The sequence below is a fragment of the Zingiber officinale genome, chromosome 9B, assembly GCF_018446385.1.
Source record: "Zingiber officinale cultivar Zhangliang chromosome 9B, Zo_v1.1, whole genome shotgun sequence".
NCBI classification, from domain to species: Eukaryota; Viridiplantae; Streptophyta; class Magnoliopsida; order Zingiberales; family Zingiberaceae; genus Zingiber; species Zingiber officinale.
Window position 1 is genome coordinate 58,409,116 of NC_056003.1, and position 24,659 is coordinate 58,433,774.

The window sequence follows — 24,659 nt, forward strand, 5'->3', positions numbered from 1 at the left end:
TTACTATTTAATGGATTAATTAGGAATTTTATTAGAATTAAATTTCTTACTACTTTTATGATTTGACTCTTGTGAAATCTAAAATGTCAATTTAGTCCTACATGATTTCTAAGATTCGAAACATATAAAATATTTTAGCATGCATGATCCTTTTTTATTTTTTATTTGACCCTTTAATTTTTCATTTTCAACTTTCAATTTATCAAAATCTTCTAGTCGGCATGCATTTGCTAAGGTAGCTTATAATTCAGTATTTTCCTCTTTTAATTCTGCATATTTTAATTTTAGTTTACATGAACTTCAAGAAAGCATTCTTATAAAATCATACAATTTATTGGGAGGTAGATAACGTACCTCACTTACCATGTCGGTCTCATAATTCGACGCTCCCCCTTTATTTGTTATATGGATTGTAGAATCAAAATCAAACCACTTATTGAAAGCATTCTTATAAATTCATACAATTTAATGGGAGGTAGAGAACGTACCTCACTTACCATGTCGGTCTCACAAAAAGTAATCCTATTAGATTCATAACAAATAAATGAGATAGAAATACTTTTTTTCAATCTAATCCTTTAATTTAGAACAATCATTCTTCATATGTCCTTCTTTTTACAGAAGAAACACTTGGATTCCTTCTTGATGTAAGGTTGGGATGAAATCTTCCCTTTCCCTTTTCCATTGACCGTGGACTATTTTTGTGGGTTCCCTTGTGCAGACATAATAACATTATCACTTATTTCTATCAACAACCTTCCTTCCTCTTATACGCACATGGTCAATAACTCATTGATTGACCACTTATCCTTATGTGTATTATAGGAGATTTTGAAAGGACCATATTGATGAGGAAGACTGCATAAGATGTAGTGCACAAGGAAAGTTTCAAATATTTCTACCTCGAGTGTCTTTAATCGAGCCGCTATATCCCTTATCTTCACGATGTTCTCTTGCACACCTTTCATGCTGGTGAGCCTTAATCATGAGAATTCCATTATTAGGGTGTTAGTAAGGGCTTTGTCTGAAGTTATAAATTGTTCATCAATTTCCTTAAGTAGATCCTTGACATTTCCATGCTCCTCAATCGAACCACGAATATAATAGAGATTTTAGTCTTTATGAACATTACATAGAGATGATTAGATCACTCTCATTTTTCATAAAGGTCAATTTCATCAGGAATGCTAAAATCATTAATAGCAAGTGGTTCATCTTTCCTTATGGCATAGTCAATGTCCAACTACCCCAAATGAAAGAGAACTCTTTCCTTGTAGACATTATAATTATCACCCTTGAATTTAGGGATATCACAATGCATATTAGAGAAATCGAGGAAAATGTTATGTTTACCAATGTAAATCATGTTTAGAGAAAAAATAATTTAGTGACATAAAACTTGCCAGTGGGCTAAAGATTAATTCAATTAGATTTTACTATAACTTTATAATAAAACTATCTAATTATATTTTCTTTGACTCCTATGGGTAAATCAAGAAAATATAATTTGATATTTTATTCTAATTAATCATATAGATATAACAAATACCCTAGTGGGGTAAAATTTATTATGTTTATATAATTAATTAAATTTATGTTCATTATGTGATCCTAATCCACTTAATGTATACTTTTAAATAATTAAGAATGTTGTGCCAAACCTCAATTATTTTAATTATACGGTTCACTGGACCCTTTTTTTAATCTTTATATAGTAATTATTTAGTAACACAAACAACACTTTCTAAGAGGGCTTCCAAGAATGATTGGTAGGGCAAGGCCTCTTAAAAACCAACCTCCTTAGACAGAGCAACATTACCAAACATATTAGTGGCACAAGCGTCTATGAATAACTCTCTTGAATAATGTCTTCGTATACCCCTTATAATTGCTATTTAAACTCCATTATTCAAATAATGAATCTTTATTAGCCAAAATTTTCTACTTAATTTACATGTAAAATTTTCAAGTGTAACATCAAATCACATATATAATAAGAAAATATATCACATGTAAATTTATTCTAAGAAAATCAATATTCATAATTTTGGAAGGATTATTTTTTCAAATTCTAAATTTCATACATGAAAATCATTCAAAATTATTGATATATTACATGTAAATTTATTCCAAGGAATTCAATATTCATAATTTTGGAAGGATATATATATTTTTTAATCTAAATTTCATGCGTGCAAATTTTGCATAATTCTAAAGTATGATTTTTTAAATATGAATTCGTAAAGGAATTTTTTCAAATTCTAAATTCTGATTTTTTTAAAAAAAATAGAAATTAAAAAATTATATTAAAAAAAATAACTTGATTGATAATTATATCAAGACGAAAGTAAAAATTGCTTTGATACCAACTATTAAAAATAATATCATGCTTATTTCTAAATAAACATTATAACTGAATGCAGAAAAATAAATCGATTGTTACCTCCATCCATTGATATTTGAAGAACGCTTGACACCTCTTTTGTTGTTTAATGCTTTAGAGCCTTCTAAACACTCCAAACATCTTCTATAGATTGTGTTGTTATTTTTGAAAGGTATGTATGTTTAGAGACCCTAAAGGTTTCAATATTGTGTTAAATCGTGATGAAATAATTATACCATATTAAAAGTGTAGATTATACTAAATGCATGAAAGACGAATTAAAAATAAATACGGTAAAAACTTACAGCGATCTCCCGTAGATCCGCAATCGGCAATGGCGAAACTCACTATCGGAAGAGCGATCACAAGATCGGAAAGCCCTCCGCAATTCCACAAATCAAATCCTGCCGCCTTGAATCTTCTCCTCTTACTCTCGTCGTTGCACAATAGCAATTTCACCCACCCTGAGCCTTGGACGGACCCCCTTTATATAGGGAAATACACTAGGGGCATAATGAACTTTTCCATTATGTGTAGTGGGGAACATGGGCCACGTTCCCCACTATCCTCATTTCCAACATCTCCCACTCGTCCAAGGTAAGTCACTAAGACTTGTTCATTCAGGTAAGTCTCAAAGACTTAATAAGTCACATAGACTATTAGAGAGTTTGGTCACATAGACCATATGAGAACATCCAATCCACTTAGAGAAAATGGTTCGTGCGACAGCAAGCACACTAAGCGATAGTTGCTAAGAAGATTGTTACACCTTGACTTAGCCGCTCGTTGAGCAATCAATGCTAATAAAGTTGTTACACTTTGCTTAGCTGCTCAAATAAATTAGAGACACACTCTTTATGGCACATAGCCACTTTCTTGGTGGCACATAGCCTTTATCCAGAATCCATCCAATCTTCAAGTGACACACAACCATTATCTTGAAGATATCCATGTCTTGCTATTTACCCAGATTAAATAATTTTCATTTACATCGATATGAACATCTCTAATCCCTTATAATGACGACTATGTCATGAGCATGTTCCATATCCTATATTCACATTCATTTCCGTACATAACAGAAATGGGTCGACCAGTGAATAACAACAAAAGATGTAAATATATTTAATCTTCCTTTTTAGCTAGAATCAATTCATTTTAATCAATCGCTTTCCTAGTTATGCTCCATAGACCGAATCATCCATAGTCATAGGATACACACTAAAGTAGCAAACACTGATTAAAACTTCAAGTAGACAGCTAAATAGTCACTAAGGTTAAAAATTAAGATTAACATATAATCTCAAAGGTCTCACATAGTAGAGAAACAGGGATTTATTCTCCTACTACCTTTATCGTCGCAATAGCACATGTGGTATGAATCACATGCTACGATGTTATTCTCTTTACTAAAAAGAGTGCATGTTGTCTTCAAATTTAACATCGTACAGATTTTGATCTAGACATACCTAACGTCTAATCCTGAATTCAACATATGAATTCTAATCTGGCTTTCAACAGGTTCAGTAAATGGTGGGTTCATTTACTTCGATCATTATTTACACATAAATGATCTCATCTTGACACAATTATCAAGGCGACCTCAACTTATGAATCTGTCTCTAATTTCATAATTTCAGCTATGTAAGCTGTTTCATAAGTAACGGTCTTACCCCTATTTGTACTTAACAAACAGAGATGATTGTCCATGTGAGTGGACCAATCTCCACCTGCCAACATGCTCACCGAGATCTTATATGAATGTAACAAATACAACATATACACTGAATAAATTATGGTAAATTACACAATCATAACACAAAGTTTGATTGTTATTTCAATATTGTTACATTCTACGAAGTCCCAAAGACTTTACATGTTCTTTAAATGACTCTTTAGTCATTGGCTTAGTAAAAGGATCTACAAGCATAACACGTGTAGGGACATACTCAAGAATGACTTTTCTTTTAGCCACAATATCCCTTACAAAATTATATTTAATTTCTATATGCTTGCCTTTGCTATAATATTTGGGATCCTTGGAAAAAGCTATTGCAGCTTGACTGTCACAGTAGACAGTTACTGGACTCCCACTATCCTCAGCAATTTTCAGATGCTTCAGAAACCTTCTCAACCAGACTGCTTCTTGCACAGCTGCTGAACATGCCACATATTCAGCTTCCATAGTCGACAAAGCTACACAAGCTTGTTTCTTGCTGTTCCAGGAGATGGCGCCACCATTCAGCAAGAATGCATAGCCTAATGTGGATTTTCTATCATCCAGGTCTCCAGCCCATTCTGCATCTGAATAACCTTTCAGACTCATTTCTGATCCTTGAAAACAGAGGGAATAATCTGTTGTCGCCTTCAGATATCTGAATATCCTTTTTACTGCCTTCTAGTGTCTCGGTCCTGGGTTTGACTGGAAGCGACTGAATATCGGGACGTGTACACAACATAGTGTACATCAAACTACCAATAGCACTGGCATATGGTGTTTTATTCATCTCAGCTATTTCCTCTGGAGTTTTAGGGCACATACTCTTGCTCAACAAGTACCTTTCACAATAGGTGTATGTTCTATGTTGCAATTAGACATGCTAAAATGATGTAACATCTTATTTATATAAGACTCTTGTGACAGACCCAAAAGTCTTTTAGGACGATCTCTTATGATCTTCACCCCTAAGATGTATTCAGCTTCTCCCATATCTGTTGTATCAAATTGTGATGATAGCCACTTCTTGACTTCATTCACATATCCTATGTCATTTCCAGCTATCAGCATATCATCAACATATAATGATAAAATGACATACTTTCCTTTTTCCAGTTTCAGGAAAACACAATGATCCTCATTGATCATCTCAAAACCATAAGATAAAACGACTTCGTTAAATCTTATGTTCCATTGTCTTGACGCTTGCTTTAGCCCATATATAGACTTTCTAAGTCTACATACTTTTTGCTCTTGGCCTTCAGCAATAAAACCTTCTGGTTGAACCATATAGATTTCTTCGTCAAGATCACCGTTAAGGAAAGCGGTTTTTACATCCATTTGATGTAATTCTAAGTCATAATGTGCCACAAAGGCCAAAATAACTCTTATTGATACAAATTTCACTACGGGAGAAAATGTCTCTTCAAAGTCAATACCCTCCATTTGGGTATATCCTTTTGCAACTAAACGAGCTTTGTATCTGTTAATCGATCCATCTGCTTTCCTCTTTACTTTGAGAATCCATTTATTCCCAATAGCCCTTCGGCCCGGAGGAAGATCGACTAAGTCCCAAACATGATTTTGAATCATGGACTCCATCTCTTCAACCATTGCAGCTTTCCATTTTTCTCTAACTCTACATCCCAATGCTTCCTTAATAGATTGAGGCTCGTCATCGTCAATTGGAAGTGTAACCAATGCTTCATTCTCAATATCAAACCTCTTCTTAGGTTGGATCTTACGAACACTTCTCCGTAAGTTGGACTGTTGAGAAGTCAACTTATGACTCGGCATATCACTCCCACTCGGTTGACTAGATTCAGGTATCCCTTTTGACACCTCTCGTGTTGATAATATCTCATCCTCCTCAAATAGAGGAACATTTTTATCAACATCACCTCTGATTGGGAACTCTGTTTCGAGAAAAGTCGCATCTCTCGAGTCTATTTCGGAGATGGTTCCATCTAGTTGCTCACCTATGAAAACATAACCTTTGGAGGTCTCATGATATCTTATAAAGATACATTTCTTACCTCTAGGCCCTAGTTTTCCATACTTGTGAGAACTATCATGAACATAAGCAGCTGGCCCCCAAGGTCTCAGATTACTCAAATATGGTTTTCTACCTGTCCAACGTTCATATGGGGTAGATGGAATTGACTTTGAAGGCACTTTGTTAAGTATATAGGCTGCAGTTAATAATGCATCTCCCCAATAGGAGATTGGCAAATTAGCTTGCGCCATCATAGACCTAACCATTTCAAGAAGAGTCCTATTTCTTCTTTCAGCTACCCCATTTTGCTGTGGAGTTCCAGGGATTGTCAGCTGTCTAATAATCCCTCTATCATTACATATTGTCTTGAACATATCAGACAAATACTCCCCTCCACGGTTAGTGCGTAAAGTCTTAACTTTACGTTCTGTTTGATTCTCAACTTCGTTCATATAACGAATGAAGCAATCTAATGCTTCGGATTTGTGAGAAATCAAATACACATGACTGAACCTAGAGAAATCATCAATAAATGTAATGAAATAGGAAGCTCCATGTCTAGCATTCACATTCATTGGACCACAAATGTCCGAATGAATTAACTGCAATGTTGATTCAGATCTAATAGCCTTACCAAATGGTTTCCTAGTTACTTTTCCAGCAAGACAATGCTCACATATAGACAATTAAATTTTAGCTCGAGTGCCCAATAGACCCTCTATAGCTAACTGATTCATTCGTTCTTGTCCTATGTGTCCTAATCTAGCATGCCAAACCTCATCAGTTATATATGCATCACTAGTTAAAGCAATGTTTGAAAAACAACCATCAATAGCATAATTGACATCTGGTTCTACATCAAGAACCATAAAACCATTTGTTAAAAAAAGTCATATCCGATTGACACTGAGTCAATCTTAAGTTCAACAGACCGATTGTAAAAATTAATACAATACCCTAAATCAAGAAGACACGTAACGAAAACAAGATTCCGTCGAATTTCAGGAGCATACAAGACATCATGTAGAAATAAAACTCTACCACCACGTAGGTTGAGTTTACAAGTGCCGACTTCTTTGACTTCAACTCTTGCATTATTTCCCACATAGATCCACTTGTTGTCAGCTGGTACCCAACGGTACTCAACAAATGTAACTCGTTCCCGAGCTACATGGTTGGTTGCTCCCGAATCTATAATCCACAAAGGATAAGAATCAGCTAACAACACTGAACTAGCAACAAAATGCTCTTGAAAAGAAGACACACTTGGATTTACCTTTTTCGGCTCAGTGCACTCCCGAGCAAAGTGGCCCTTTTTGCCACAATTAAAACAAGTCAACTTGTTTTTAGGTTTCTTTCCAGTCTTCTTGACTATCTTCTTGATTGGGCCTTGTCCCACACTAGCAGCTTCCCTCTTCTTTCCCTTCCCTTTCTTGAACCATTTCTTCTTGGATCCATATGATCCTGCAGAACCTACATCCACATAGGCTTGTCCAGAAATCCTTGCGGATTCAACTCTTTCCGCCTCCAATTCTACATGGCGTGAGACGTTAGTGAAAGTCTTGATACTCTCACTGTGAGTTAAGGTCTGCTTCATGGTCTCCCAAGAATCTGGAAGTGAACGAATAACTGCTTGAACCTGTTGTTCATCAGTCAACTCATGACCAGCAGTTTTAAGCTCCCGAATCATGTTCGACATCTCCCTGAGGTGTTGAACCATTGACACATTCGGACGCTTTTTGTAGCTGTCAAATTTAATTGTCAGCTGTCGAAGCTTGCTCAGACTTACTCCACTGTATTTTTCTTTAAGGCCAACCCAGACTTCATGAGCCGTAAGATATGACTCATATTCAAAAGCTAGGTCGTCTACCATTGAACTAATCAATATACCCTTTGCAGTGGAGTCCTTTTTCTTCCATGCCTTATAGGCATCAAGATCTCGTCTGTGTTGTGCAGTGGGACCATCTACAGGTACTTCAATAACCTGATTTACAGCCTCTAGAACTTCTTGTTCCTCAAGTACATATTGTATCTTGAGGTGCCATATCTTGTAGTTATCCCCATTAAGTTTTTCACCTTTGTTGAGTTCAGCTATTATGTTTTTGGTTGTCATAATCTATCATAAATAAACAAATTATTTAGTATTCAGTGTATATCATATGTATGCAATTTATGATTGACTTAATATTACTTTGAGTTGGTTTACAAAATCAAGTGACAACTATATTTTCACTCATCATCTGTATGACCAATCAAATTAATATTAATCAATTCTATTACATACATCCCAACAAATGAACTAATCATTTATAATATCATGAATTCATTAATTAAATGAACTAATCATTTAATATATCATGTTTTTTTTTAATTAAATGAACTAATCATTTAATACATCATGAACTAATCATGCATCATGTCAAGCAAACAACATAAATAAATGAACATATCATTAATATAAAATTATGCTGCAAATTGTTAACATATAACCAACTGACATGAATGAAATGGACTAACTATTGTTCATACAAAACGATAATAAAAATAACAGAACTCTAATAAACTAGATAGGCAACTACCACTCCCACTAGGACAGACACTAGTGCAGTGGCTAATATAATCCCTCTCAGCCTGGACTCATTTGGGGTAATCCCAGGCAAGACAGCTTCAAGGCTCTCTATTGGATCCACAATTGGATCCTCTTCTGGTTCCTCCTCGATCATTTCCGGGTCCTCTTCAAACTCTTCCGGATCCTCTTCAGTCATCTGATGAAGCAACTACTCACATAGTACAGAATATGTGACGCATCATTGATGACGCCCCCAAATATAGTCCGCTATCATCCTAGGATTTTCTGGCAATGATTGCATCAAAGCCCAAATCCTATAACTGTCCAGGACTGGAAACTCTTCTCGCTCAAGTTTCCAAAACAGATCATCAAGTCGTCCAATGTATCCGTCGACTTCATAAGCAGAGTTGTACTCTATCTCCTGAATCTCCTCCCTGAGCTGATTTCGTCGCACTTCGCGACGAGTCAATGTGGTAATCGTCCGTGCCATCTGAAAAATTGAAAATAAATAAGTCAGTACAAAACCGACTAACCAGTACAAAACCGGCTTATTTCAATTTATACAGGCATAGTACCAACATAATAAATCAAGAAAAACAAATCTTCTCCATTTTCAGGAGTTCAAGTCGACAATTAGAACTAATCTAATTGGTCAAACCCATTGGATCGGTTGATTAGGGATTCAGATCATAAGCTTGGTCTATTGTCCTTAATTAGAACTAATCTAATTGGACAGGGATTTTGTGTCTATGTTCTGTTACTTTTTCTCTAACTCCATTTCTACCAATTTCAGACTTATTGATCAAACTCAGATCCGTTTGATCAAACCAATGCCCATTGGTTTAAGTCAAATCAATTAGAACAAATCTAATTGTTTTGATCAAATCTGACCCATTTGAATAAATCTGAATATTTGATCATATTTGGTCCAAGTCCAATTAATCAACCCAAATTGATTTCGGGGTTGGATCAAATTGGTTTAGTTAAACCAACTAATGATTTAAACCTGAACCGGATCTAAATGGACCAAAATTACTCTAGACCATTTATTATAAATGGGAATTAATTGAAACTAATATTCAATTAATTATTGCATGCACCAAAATTAAAAATACTGTTACGGTAGACATACATTAACATGTACAGTACGCATGCAATTTTTTTTTTTTAAACACGTTTCTGCATAAAAAAATTCGAAACACAAAAGTTTCATTTTTTTTAAAGCATGCAGCAATTATGCTCACGTTATTTTTTTTATTTTTTTTAAATTTTCCTTAAATGAAAATTACTCACGAAGCAATGTGCTTCGTCATTTCACGTTTTCTCCGCCGATTTTTTTCCCACACTGCACACGTCGCATGCCACATGCCATCTCAGCCATGCACCAGCGACAAACACGGTGCAAAAACTGCAAGAGGCTGAGGCCGCCTCGAGCACACTGCCGACATTTTTTTTTTCATCACGATCTGTTCGCCGCCCACCACTTCACTGCCTCACCCACGACGAACGCAGGTAGCCAGTCTCTGCTTGCGCAGAAATTGTGAGAGGCAGCAACCATGAGCACTCTGTCGACCAACCAAGACGCCATCATAGGCCACAGAATGCCTTCACCGGTATATCTTTGCGGCCCGAGCCCTGCTCTGATGGAAATCGCTATACTGTCGCGATTTTTTAAACTTGGTACAGTACGCTGTTGAGCAGCGACATTAACGTCGATGGTGACTTTTACCAGCGACCCTGTCGCAGGTGAGCGACGTTGTATGCTACGACACATTAGTCGTGCAAAAAACAGTGATGAGAAATGGAAAATCGAGAAAGCATCCTAACAACGATTTTATAATTCGTCTCTAAGCATTTAGAAATAACTACGCGCTCTGATACCAATGTAGATTATACTAAATGCATGAAAGACGAATTAAAAATAAATGCGGTAAAAACTTACAGCGATCTCCCGCAGATCCGCAATCGGCAATGGCGAAACTCGCTATCGGAAGAGCGATCACAAGATCGGAAAGCCCTCCGCAATTCCACAAACCAAATCCCGCCGCCTTGGATCTTCTCCTCTTACTCTCGTCGTTGCACAATAGCAATTTCACCCACCCTGAGCCTTGGACGGACCACCTTTATATAGGGAAATACACTAGGGGCATAATGGACTTTTCCATTATGTGTAGTGGGGAACATGGGCCACGTTCCCCACTATCCCCATTTCCAACAAAAATATATGATAAACATATTAAGGTAAGATTTCAATTAATTATGCACATTTAAATCTTACAATATATGATTTCTTTATTAAGACAAAATATTTTGCATAAATAAAATCTTAACAAATATGTATCACTTAATAAGGAAAGATTTGTAATTAAAATAAAATATCTAATATGAGAAGGATGTATTGTATATCGGTACACAAATACAATCTTCTGATTTTCTAACAAGCCCACGTGATGTATTAATGGTGAGATGGGCTCCTGGGCAGGGAGGCCCATTAGAAGATGGGTCCCATGTAGAGAGTCCATTTTCTTATGAGGCATAAATGAACTGTGACAATATCCCAAGAGGGAGTAGAGCTCTACGAACAATCTAACAAATCGGTGTTGGTTCTTTTATAATCAGTGTGATAGGAGGCAGCAAATCATGAGAGAATAGTGAATAGAGCCCCGTGCAAGTTCGAAAGAGCTGAGACTGGAGCTCGTAGAGAGTCTGTCTGATTAGCAGAAGTTGATCGGGAGAAAACGGGGAGCAAAACCTCGTGCGAGTCTAGCAAAACTGGGAGTGGGACCCATAAAGATCCTGTTTGATCAACGGAAGCAGATCGGGAGAGAATGGGGAGCAGAGCCCTGTGCGGGTTTGGCAGAGCCGGGAGTGTGGCGCCATAGAGAGCTTGTCTGATCGGTGAAAGTCGATTGGAAGAGAATGGGGAGCAAAGCCTCGTGCGGGTCTGACAAAGCTGGGAATGGAGCTCATAGAGAGCTTGTTCGACGAACGTATTCGATAGGGAGAGAATGGGGAGCAGAACCCCGTGTGAGTTCGGCAGAGTCGAGAGTGGGGTTCGTAGAAAGTCTGTTCAATCGGAAGATCCTGTCTGACAACAAAAGCCGATTGAGAGAGAATGGAGAGTTGAACCAAATATTTGACTTTTTTAACCTTTGACCGACACTTGTACGGGCCCATTGACCACCTAGGTCTCACTTTTATTCACCACATCACACCTATTTTGTTTTATAATTCATCGTTAATGTCGAGAAAAGACTACCAACTAAATATTTTTTTGCTAGATAAATTTGATTGATAATATATTGAAGTTAAAAATAATCAATAAAAATTAGAAATTAAAAATGTATATTAACTAGTATTATAATAATTTATCATTTATTAACAAATTTAACTAGTATTTTTAATATTATATTCACCAAATTTAACTTTGTTTAGTTGAATACAAATATTTATTCGACCAATATATTATTTTTTTAAACAAATTATATTTGAAAGTTGATGTGAATTTTTTTAATTCACTAAGAAAGAAGTCAAACTTAGCCCAATAATTGAAGTTGCAGCTTTGTGACTTTTGTGACTAGTATTTACAAATAGCCTTTACCGTTGTATTATTCTTTTAATTTGACTAATAAAATTAAATATCTTTAATAATATTTTATATAAAACTATTTTAAAAAATTTATTATTTATTTTTTTAAAAAATAAGGCCTAAATTATTTTTTTATCTAGGGCCTAAAAAGCATTGAGGCAACTTGATTATTAGGATACTTGAAAATAATAAATTTTATTGCCTCTTCAAAAAAGGTGGCTTCTAGACCGGCTTCTTCCTTTTAATTTTTATTAAAAAGGAAAAGAAAACAATACGATTTATAATTTAGAGAGCACTTGCCGTAGGGCAGAAAGTGAGGGTGTATGCTGTTGCCCCGGCGCACGTAAACGTGCTGGTCCTGTCGTCGTACGCATAGCTATACGCCTGCGGACACGCATTCTTGAAGATCATTGAGTAGTTGCTGGGCTTACATGTGTCCGGGCCCCCAAACGCCCCTCGGCAACAGTACTCGTCCGTGTTGAACGCCAAGCAGGCACTCTTGCACCCCACCACGCCCCCGTCCGGCGCCGCCACCATCAGCTCCGCCGGGCACACCGCATTGATGTCGACGGGGCATGCCGCCGAGTTGCACCCGCTCGTGCCGCCTGTTGCCACCACCGACACCGGCGCGTTGAACCCGTCCACGTTGCTCACGTCGTAGAAGTCGTTCCCGTCTGCGCCATTCAAAGTGAACTCCATCAGCGTGGTCGGCGGAGCGCCGCCGGCCCCCAGGCAGGCCACCTGTCCGCTTCCGCAGTCCCCGGAGAGGCAGGAAAACTTGCCGGTGGCGGCGTCATTGGAGCACCGGGTGCGCGCCCACATGCGACCTCCCCAGCCGGCCGGCGCCTCCACCGAGGCGCTGGCGCCGCTGGTGAGTTCGAATCCTGTCTGCGGAAGGGGTGCGATGCCGCCGTTGGAGAGTGTCGCCGGCCATACCGTGTACAAGCAATTGTTCACGAAGTTGAACGTGGTAGAATCCGCTCCTAATTAACATAATTAACCAACACAATTAGAATATAATTAACTATTATTAAATCATATATATAAATATATATAATTAACCTAAGACAAGGAGGAAGATGACGAAGAAGACGAGGGAGAAAAGATGTAAGTTGGCCATGATATTTACGCTCAACAAGAAACTATCAGGATAGTTTGGAATAGGATAGTGCTTGTACTTATAGAGACCCGGCCCCTCTAGTCCAATATTTAATCTACTATTTAATATATACCTTCTAAGCACAAATTATTTATGGAAATATGAATATTATAAATTATAAACAAAGTAGGACGATTATTATTATTATTATTAGTTTATATTTTAAGGACCAAAGATTGGGGAAACAAGGTGTAAGTTGGCCATGATATTTATGCTCTACAAGAAACTCTTGAGTATTAACCATAAACCCAAATATTTATGCTCTACAAGAAACTCTTGATTATTAACCATAAACCCAAAACTAAAATATATAGTTAGTTTGGATTAGGGTAATGCTTTAGATCCCTCTATTAAAAAATGAATCTACTATTAAATATATGTCATCCAAGCACAAGTTGTCTATGAAAATATATATATTATATATTATAAATATCTTGGAATATAATAATAATTATTATTATATTAGATTTCATCATTTTATTATTCAGCAAAATCTTAATTTTTTTTTATAAGTTTGATATATCAATTTTATTTTAAATAAACTAAAGTTTAGAAACTTAATAAAGTTTTGCTATAACATAATATTTATTATATATCACGTATCCTTTTTCAGGTCAATACATTGATTTATCTTATTGTAGAGGGATATTTTTTTTTAAAAAAAAATTGAAAAATGTTCATTGGCATTTAACGTATGACAAAGAATGTTAAAATATAGCATTTATCACTTGCCTACCTTGTCTCTATTAAAATATATCATATGACATCCAAGCGAGATTATAACTATACATGTAAATTGTTCTTTTGGATGCCTATGTGAATAAATTGATTACTCTGTCTATTTTAGACAGATGGCATGACACCCCGATGACATATGCTATCATGATCGCAGGGTCAATCCTCGGGATAACTAGGGAATAAATCTTCTATCCTCGTATTATACCCTGTTCGTCACATGCTCGCTCGGATGCTACGATTTACCTCCCTCGTGATGGCCTTGGGTCAGATACGACGGGGGCGCTGGGGGCAAGCGTTTCACCTTTTTGCCACAATGATGGCATATGCTTTTTTTTTTTCAGTTTGTGCAATTGACTCTAGGTTAAGTAACACTACAACAAAATCGCTCATAGACATCGGTTTTCCACCGGTGTCTATTTGATTTTCGACCGATGTCTATGAAGCCGATATTAAAAGTCTGCCATTTTAGACATCGGGTTAAAACCGGTGTAGTATCACTTAACGACACCGGTTTTCGAATCGGTTATTAACCGGTGTAGTATCACTTAACGACACCGTTTCATACACGATGTAAAACCGATGTAATAGCTTTTGTTAATAACACCAGTTTTGGCAGCGGTAAATGACCGATGTAATATTACTTTATAACACCGGTTTTACATCGGTGGAAAACCGATGTAATATGTATTTTTTTCTAACAGCACAGATTTGATTTTAAAACCGACAATAACAAAAAAAAATACACAAATATTCACAAATTGTACAAATATTCTTCATTCAATAATATCCATAAAATACACAAATATTCACAAATTATATAAATAATCTTCTTACAACAATATTCATAAAATACCCAAACATTCATTTTATATCAAAAGCTAGCTAATAGATATCAAAATCAAAGTATAACATTCTGTTAACACATTAAGGTACAACTGTCTCAAATGTAATCTAGCATGCATTCAGCCCACTCGAACCGCACTTCATCAATTTCAACTCTGGAGTACTTGAGATTTGTAAACTGTAAAAACACATAAATTCACCATATGTCAAATAACTAAAACAAATGTGTGCATGTATCAAATAAAATAGAATACTGAGTTTTTAAAGGTCTGTGGAAGATTACGAATAACAGTGAAGGAAGCATAGAAGAACAAAGAAAATGTTCATAGTTAACAAGCAAATGAAGAGATATACTATTTATTGTACTACCTCTGATGCCATCTTCCAAATCTCATAAGCAAGAATGCAACTGTGCCCTTTGTATACACATGGCTAATAGACATAATACAATAAGGAGCAAAAGCTATAAAATTCACCATCACCACACAATCAATGAAGCAGGCAAACACAAGGTGGGTTGATATGCAGTGAAAGTGTTAATTAAGTGGATGTGCATGAAGATGGGGGTCTAAATCTCTGTACAGGAGATTTGGATGGTTAAGTAGTTTCTATTACTGGCTTTTACTGTAACAGATCAACTGAAAAGTGTATATCTGGTTAATTTACAACTAATGAAGTATTCACAATCAGGAAGCTATTTAATGGTCTTCTTTCTTATCAAGAGCAGGGAATTTTCTTGATGCAAACTAGCCAATTACTGTAATCATAGGGCACTAGGTCACAAAACTCAGAAACATCGATTATGATAGGACGCTGAGATCCTAAGCAGCAATTTTACTTCAGAAAAACCTTGGAAACGATCCCAAATTCAAGAACATAAAGATCCTAACATATCTCACTTACATCCGTCAACTCTGCCTTACAGCACAGCGGACAACAAGAGTGGTGCATGGTCGCCAATTGCACTAGTGAAGGTTCTCCTCTCTTTTTCTCTGAAATTTGATTGGCTGACTATTTATCCTAAAAGCTAAGTTGTTAGGAAAGAGAGAAAGAGACTAATATATACATTGATATCCTTAATAATCTCCATCTCTTTCTCCAATTCTAATTCCCTCTTTTCGGCCACTCTAGTTACTTTTGAGGGCATTTTTACTAGACTTTGGTTGGCTATTACTGATCTTATTCTTAAGCCAAACCAGCTGATTAGATTGACAAATATTCATTTATGAATCTCTAGTAGCACAATCGAAATCTGATTAAAGACAACCTTAACAGATTGTCCACACTCCAAATTCTACGAACCACCAGATTGTCAATTGAAGCAAAAAAAGAAACATGATAGCATCTAATAAAGTAGGGTCATACTTGATGGTAGATGTACAAAAAAAAATTGGTTCTCAAAATTCAGAAAATTGGTTCTAAAAAAAACTTAGTTTTGAGTCACAAAATGAACCTTGCTATGAAACAGGAGCCCAACATTTAAACAATCAAATTAAGATTAGTATTGATTACCCATTTATCTTAATAGGTTAGGTTAAATTCGAGTATCAATGTGTTAGATATTTAGAGGAAGTTGAGCAGGTTCAAAAAATGTAATCAATCCTTTAATCCTAAGGTTACCATTTAAGATAGCTTATCCAGCCACTCTACTCACTGCAGCTCCTAATCTCTAATTCCTTTCTTCTTAGGCAATCATTTAATCTCCAACTAGTATATGGTTTGTAACAAAAGCATAGCATCCGGTTTGTATAAAAAAAATCATTGTAACAAAAGCATACCATCCGATTTGTATCAAAAAAATCATAGCAAGCACCAGGGGAAAAGCATAGAAATTATCAAAATCACCAAGGGTAAATATTGTATTATTACCATTGTTGGAAGTGAATCCTTGTGGTCAACTCCAAATTTTTCAATTATATCTTTCATATATCGCATGATATAAAAACCACATTGCTCCGCATCCGGTTGTTGAGGAGCCTATGTTAGAAAAGAAATATTGGAACAACTCCTTCAAGGATAGTAAAACAGTTGCTAATCAAAAGGACATACCTTGACAACTACCCATGTCGGTTGTTTTTTCCCTTTCCTTCCAGCCTCCGCATTATATATTTTCAAGGCCCTACATGCATATAACCCGTGGGAATTGTATTCCCACATCAAAATACTTACATCGGTTTTTTGGTGATCCTTTGTTCTGTGGAGCCTTTCAACAGCAATCAATTTTTTGGTGTGAGATTGTTGGCAAATGTCCTCTTTATAATAACTTGAGCACTGAAATCATGTGAATATAAAAAGGGAATCAATTTTTGTTCTCGGTTCTTGTTAAATCCCCACAAGAAGATTCACATAAATCGACGAAGAAAAATCTCAAGTACCAAATCAAGAACATAACCAGAAGCATGTACGTTCAGATATACACAAATGATAGTAATTTTGGTTCTCTTATTGCTAAATCAGTGAAATGCTTGCCTAAAGAAGCCATGAATACTCTGAAGAACAATTCTTAAACCCAACAACTTACTTGAATGTCTTCATGAACCAGTTGAAAATTATGATAAGTATTCATAGGAGGAACCTCTAAGCTATTTCTAGGAGGTTCAAGACCTGTGAAGGCAGTAAGATCAGGAATTATGATAGTAAAATATGACCGAAGGAATCTTCAATAATTTAACTCGAGCAACAAAGTTGAAGGTTTGTATATGTTTTCTTGAGTTCTAACTTAAAAGAAAGTTAGAGGTCCATGTACATTATTTACATCTTGCAAGATGCAATCTCACCACTATTGTGTCGATTGAGTGCCAGTAACTTACGGGAGGAGCTGGTTTGACCGAAATCGAAGAAATGCAATACTCCTACCATCTTCTACTGATGCTCCCTTCAACACATTATCAAAATTTTCTCATGATCAACTCTTAACCTGCAAGATAGTCAAATTAAGATGATACTAAAAAAAACTCTGGCAATTTGCAAATGAGTGATAGTACTGATACTATTTTTGTATTTCAGAGGTAACAGTAGTGGCAAAACATGAAAGGGAGTGATATTATTTCCGGCAAGCTTTGAGCTGTTGGCCAACCACTCGTAGTAAAATGCCAGCTTTTGAACAGCAGTTCTTCATTTTTTTTTTTCAAAAACAAAAAAAAAGAATTATTTCCATAGTTTTATGTTACAAATCCTTCTCTCAGGATCGAAAGCAAACACCTTGACTGCACTCGTATGGCGCGGACGCTGAGCAAACTCCCAATCTGAACTCTAACCTGAGGATTCATGCGCATATCCAAAGGTCCATCACCTTGCACACTAAATCCCCTTTAGAGTCATCCACCTGTTAAATAGGCATTTGTCAGTAATATGAGAAACATTAGGCATCAAACTAAGGTTGCATGATGGTAATAAGAAACTAGGAAAGTGAACTATAATGACTAGATTGTAAACAGAAGAATAAATCATACTATAAAGCTAAAAAACATTAAAATATCTAAGTAAAAGGCAAATGAAGAGTAGCAGCATGCACATTGCATTTATAAGGTGACTACAACCAAAACGAGTTGTGTGATGAAGAGTAATAGCATACTTATGGTGTTGGCTTTTGTAGCTCTGAAAAAAAAGCTTGTTTTCTTCTTTTTGCCAGCACTGTTGAAATCACAAGAAACATAAGTCACTAAAGAATACTGTGAAAAATGAATTTACATTTTTAGTTAGTAATATGAGTGAACATTTTTAGGCTATGTTTAGCTAAGGACACAAATGATTGTACATGAAATATCATAACAGAAATAATGTTTTATAAATTCAAGCAACGTGACTAAAAGAAAACTTGGGATTTAGCTTAAACTATGCCAGTTGTCAAACATAAAGGTCAAGCAACCAAAATGAGTATTATACATGGTCTGCTACTCTGCATCCAAAACTATGGAAAATTTAATTGCTCTTACCTGTGGCAAGATCAAGAACCCAAAAGGTACTGAGTACCACAATAAAATAAAATAAAATAAAATAAATCACCTAAATAACTAATTTCATAAGTTAGATGATATGATAGAGAACAAAAACATCTCCTCAAAATCTATATGACAAAAACACATACAAGTTCTCTGAGTACATACTAGTTTAATTTCTGAAATCTCACTTACCATAGGGCATATCATTAGCATCAAGTGCTACATGCTCACCAAAAACACTAGCATACAGGCTATTGTTCATATCATTTCAAAAGGACAAAAAATATAACAATTGCCCTGGGCATGTTTTCATAGATAGAAATTGTTGAATGAACATCTTGTTTTCATACATAATATTAAATGCATCTTTTTTATATTAGTAACTAAATAACCATTCATACCATGATTTCTCATTCAGTTTCATGATTGATTTTTACAATCCTCATTGCAGAAAAAACTCTCATGTATAAGCATTAGTAATAGATAAAGTGACTGACACCTTCACAAGCAAATATATTAATGGATAAATTTCATCTAAGAACTCTAACCTGAGGATTCATGCGCATATCCAAAGGTCCATCACCTTGCACACTAAATCCCCTTTAGAGTCATCCACCTGTTAAATAGCTTACCAACTTATTAGATTCAAAGTAAATTCTTTTCGGCAATTCATCAAACATGAGAAGTGAAACTGAACAATAACCTGCATGGATGAGATTCCAAGGTCCATCAAGATGCCATTCACCCCAACGTCAAGCAGGTTCTCATCGACGCCGCCAAGCATCGACTTGATGTACTTGAAGTTTCTGACATGAGTGTAAGCTTTCAACTTGCTGCCGCGCGAATCCACGGCCAAGAGCTTCTCTATCTGAGCCCGGGCCTGGTCATGGATTGAAGCATCCATATCCATTCCCACGAACAACTCCAACTCCGGATGGGCATCTACGATCTGCGGCAAAGAACGGCACGAAGCGAATCAGGGATGATGGGAGTGCTAAGGAAAAAGGTCAGAACTTGAGCGAAGAGCTTGGGATGGAGAAGGACGAACGGACAGCGGCGGAGTGCCCGACGTTCGATTCGATGGAGGATTTCCAACTGCCGGAGCCACCGTCCAATGGCGGCACGGCCGAGCTGATTGATGTACTGGCCGCGCCTTTACCCGGTACCAAGCGGCAGCGTCACCCTAGCGTGCGCCTTGGGGAGATTGGCGACCAGCCCGCTGTCATTCCCTCGGATCCCCTAATGCAGCGGCCTAAACAGTGGAAGCTTTTAGCTCCCGGATATCACGCCAAGCCCCGTGTTTTCCACCTTAGACTGCCTTCCAAGACTCGTCAGATTGCTGCCAAACTTGACTCTCGCGGTGATGACGGGCCGGGCACCCTCCCTCCTCTGCTTCCGACTCTGCCCGACGATCACACCGAGTCGATCTTATGAAGACACAGTCGGACGAGCTCTTCCTGTACCTGCTCGTTGAGCTGGCCGGAGCCGGATTGCACGAAGTCGACGAGCTCCAACGGCGTCTGCCGCTTCACCTCCTTCTCGCGGGTTGACTTGAGCGTGTCAGAGAAGTCGAAGAGCACAGAGCAGATCCGGTTGCGGAGAAAGAGCGCCTGGCGCTCGAGTACGGGCACATCGCGGAAGAGCGGGAGGGACTCGATTTGCGGGACGGCACCAGGGGCTGGGGAGAAGTGCAGTTGGCAGGGGGAGCTGGGATCGGCGCCTGAGGAGCAGGAGGCAAAAGAAAGAGCCTGAGGAGCGGGATCGGCGCCTGAGGATTAGGGTTTTGATTTATGGTGGGCGAGGAGAAGCCCAAAAAAAGTGCGCTAAGAAAGTCCGTCAAAATTTTGATTCATAGACATCGGATTTTAAAAACCGCTGTTAAAACCGATGTCTATTAATGAAAAAAAAGGCGTTCATAGACATCGCTTAAAAACCCGATGTCTATGAGCGAAAATCTGCGCTCATAGACATCGGTTTTTGGAAAAACCGGTGTAAAATACTCAAAGACATCGGTTTTTGCTTAAAACTGTTGTTGTTCCACTGATGTCTATGAGAGTTTTTGTTGTAGTGTAAGGTATAAATTGTATTTTGATATTTGAATAATATATTTCATCATATTGATATAATCGTGCCCCTAGTGACTAAGGGGGACCGTGAATTTTATAATAAAAGGTGACTATGTTCTTCTCAGACATCTCTTACAGTTCATCCTCAAGTTATGTGAAGAAAGGTAAATTAAGGGGCCCACTTATAATCGACCGTCAAGTGGATAGGGGGCGAGAGAAGTTTTTTTCCGAAGGCATACATCCGTCATACATTGATTCATACCTCATTGTAACAAATATATCATCCTTTATAGCCAATTGGGTACCCCGTGGGGACGAGATCGTGAATTTTGATCTTTGGATAGAGGATTTAAATTAAACATTGCTCTATATAGAGTTTTTTACTCATGAATTTTGTAAAGAGATCAAAGAAGGATGATATAACATATTTGAGAGACCACAAGATGAGAAACACTTATTGGTTTGGTGATTACCCAAGAGTATTTTTTAATATTTTAGCAATATGTTTGTTGAAAATGTCATGTATACTGAGGTTGACTAGATATTTAACTATGAAAGAAGAACAAGAAGGTCAAGGTCAATCAAATATTTTGAAATTGAAAAGGTCCAATAAGAGAGTTGGTAAATGAGAAGTCTAAGTGATTTAAGTTTGAGCTAATATTTAGTGATGGAAAGTACAAGAGTGTAGGTAGACCACACACTTGGGACTAGAGAAGTTGAATAGGTGTTGGCAATGGAAGTTCAGATAGATTAGGGAGAATCATATGTCTAATAAGCGATGGAAAGTCTTAGTTTTTTGGATGATAATTGAATGCTAGTTAGCAAAACTCTAGATAAGTCATTGTTGACTAATATTTGATAATGGAATCGTGACTTCTCCCTAGCTGGACGCCATTGGCCTCAATCTACTAGGATTTCTCTTTACCTAGTCTCATTAGTGTAATTTTTATAATCTAGAGTTTACTACTCTAGTGAACTCCTAGTATTCCATATTGTCTAGTGATCTTGTTTGAAAACTGTAGAGATGACACGCTGGGAACGGTAACTTAATTGTTGATTGGGTTCTCTTACTCAAAGGAGATGCTCTCCTTTGATCCTGTACACACGGAGATGAGCCAACAAAACGTCAATGCCTAGAGACTAGGGGGAGTCCTTAGCGAAGACCTTTGATTTTCAAGTCAGTACAAGTCCGGATGAGTGAATAAAGAACAGTAGAGAATGTGCACACGAGAGTAAGCTTCAGATGTTAAGAAAACATACCTTCCCAATGGAGGGACCCCCCTTTATATACCACCTCACATGACCTCCGCAATCATGAGGTGGCAAAGTGTGTTAGGGATTGTTAAGTAAAGGAAAATGTATAACCTAGGCAATATACAATAATTGTCTGAGAAATCTTCCAGTACTGAGGTTATCAGAGGAATATGCTGTTATAAGTGGTCTGCTGATGAGAGATACAATAATCATCAAAGAAGGTTCCATAAGAATATTTCCTAACATGTGATTGTTATACTGACAGGTTATTAGGATTCTCTGCTCATGTTGGAAGCTAAGTATATCCCGGTCGGCATGTAATGTCGTCCATCTTTACATCTGTTCTCACTTTAAGATGCTCGATTATGTGTTGAATATTATTATAAATTCATTCAGAAAATAATATGATGCCTCTAGCGTACTGGAAATCCATCTGAGAAGCAATATGAAACTAAGTACTAAAGGTTCGATTGGTATTTTGTCTGGTCGGGCGTATAATGGGCCACCTAGAGAAATAAAGTTGTGTTATGAGAGGTTTGATCAGTATTTTAAGTCGAGGTGTCTTAGGCCCGGTCTGTTGGGTCACTTTGGAACTAGTAGGGGTGAATAGCTCATCTTGCTTAGTTGTTCACTTCGTCAATAATGATGTATAGTGGAAAACTTAAAGCAATCTCCTCTAATGATAACAAGATGGATTTACTTAGTATCTACCTTAAGAAATAGGTCAGAAATGGTTGTTTATGTTAGGATGTATACTAAAAGCCTAACTTTTGTATAAATATTTATAAGAATCACATTGGTCAAATATTTACATTTTTGCTAAGTGTAGTTGTCCATTTAATTTATATTGAAGATAACATGGTGTGAAGAGATACACAGAAGATCATGTTATTAGTTCCTTATAAATTATAAATAGTAGCTCACAACCAAGATGGAATGAGACAAACCATTGAAGTGGTTGTAGTGTAATTTGGTATTAGTTTATCTTGACTATAAAATTACACTAGTACACTATGAGTGTATTGAGCAGGATCATTTGAGACAGTTTCTTTTATACTGACTACATAAAAGAACAAAACCTCTGTTATTATGGAAGTGTGTACTCTTAATCATGATATAATAACAAGCACGTATACTTAATATTTATTTCTTTAATTTATCAAAGGGTGTGATTTGGCTTGTTAAATCAATAAGTCCGATAAGTTGAAAAATGATATTATTTATATGATGTGTTGTTGATTATAGAATGAAACTGTGTCCTAGTAATCTAGGTTGATGATATCCCCTTGTGGAGCTCATAAGGATTGTCATGTAAACTCTGCAGGTGGACTTAGTCCGACATGACAATAAGGTTGAGTGGTACTACTCTTGGAGCTAGATATTAATTAAGTGAGTTGTCAGTAACTCATTTAATTAATGGACATTCGATATCTTAAACACAGGGAGACTAACGCACTCATAATAAGAAGGAGCCCATAATGTAATTTAGGATTGGTGCGGTATTTCAATAATAACTCTTTAGTGGTATGAGTTATTATTGATGAACTTGAGTTGGGTGTTCGGGGTGAAAACGGGAAGCTCAAGCCCATCGGGAGACCAAAATCAATTTCTCCTCTCGGTCCCTGTTGTAGCCTCTATAAAGCCTTGTATCCACAAAGTCCACTTCTTGCCCAAGTAATGGGCCGGATACATCCTTGCTTGGAGCAAGGGGGCCGACCAAGCATTATTTTGGAGCTCATGTAGTGGCCGGCCAAGCCATGCTTGGTGACCAAGCATGGGGCCGTCCATAAGAAAGGAAAAGGAATTTTTTGTAAATAAAATTTTGTTAAATCTTTCCTTATTTGTAGTAATCTACAATGGTTAAAAGAGAGATTTTATTTTGTTAAAATATTTTCTTTTTTGTAGTTATCTACAATGGTTAAAAGAAAGATTTTAATTTTGTTAAAAACTTCCCTTTTATAGCCATCTTCATGGATTTAAAAGAGAGTTTTAAAATTTTAAAATCTTTCCTTTTATAGCTATCTACAAAAGATTAAAGAGAGATTTTAATTTTGTTAAAATCTTTCCTTATTTGTAGTTATCTATAATGTTTAAAAGAGAGATTTTAATTTTTGATAAAACTTTCTTTTTTTGTAACCATGATTTAAAAAGGAGAAGTTTTAATTAATCTTTTCTTTTTTATAGTAAAAGAGAGAGATTCATTTTAAAACTTTCCTTTATTGCCATGTACAATAGGAAATTTAGAAAAGAGAGATTTTAATTGTGGTTAAAATTTCCTTTTTTTAAAAGGGAGGTCATAAATAAGGAAGTTTTAATTATGTTTAAAACTTTCCATTTTTGCCTTGACCAAGTATTATAAAAGAGAAGGAGAGGGTGCCTAATGTGAGAGACAACCCTATTCTAT

At 36.6% G+C, this 24,659-nt stretch overlaps 1 protein-coding gene across 1 annotated transcript; it reads right to left on the reverse strand.

Annotated features, from left to right (window-relative positions):
* Positions 1 to 12,539: 12,539 nt before the first annotated feature.
* LOC122023028 (thaumatin-like protein 1b) lies at positions 12,540 to 13,374 on the reverse strand. The gene is made up of 2 exons (XM_042581128.1): positions 13,317 to 13,374; positions 12,540 to 13,237 (listed from the first exon to the last, which is right to left on the reverse strand). Exons 1-2 carry the CDS (start codon positions 13,372 to 13,374, stop codon positions 12,540 to 12,542), a joined length of 756 nt encoding a protein of 251 aa, XP_042437062.1.
* Between the last annotated feature and the right edge of the window lie 11,285 nt (positions 13,375 to 24,659).

Coding starts and splice junctions, on each gene's coding strand:
- LOC122023028 (XM_042581128.1), bottom strand. CDS start 13,374: ATGGCCAACTTACATCTTTTCTCCCTCGTCTTCTTCGTCATCTTCCTC. Junction 13,238..13,316: donor CATCTTCCTCCTTGTCTTAG/GTTAATTATATA, acceptor TATGTTAATTAG/GAGCGGATTCTACCACGTTC.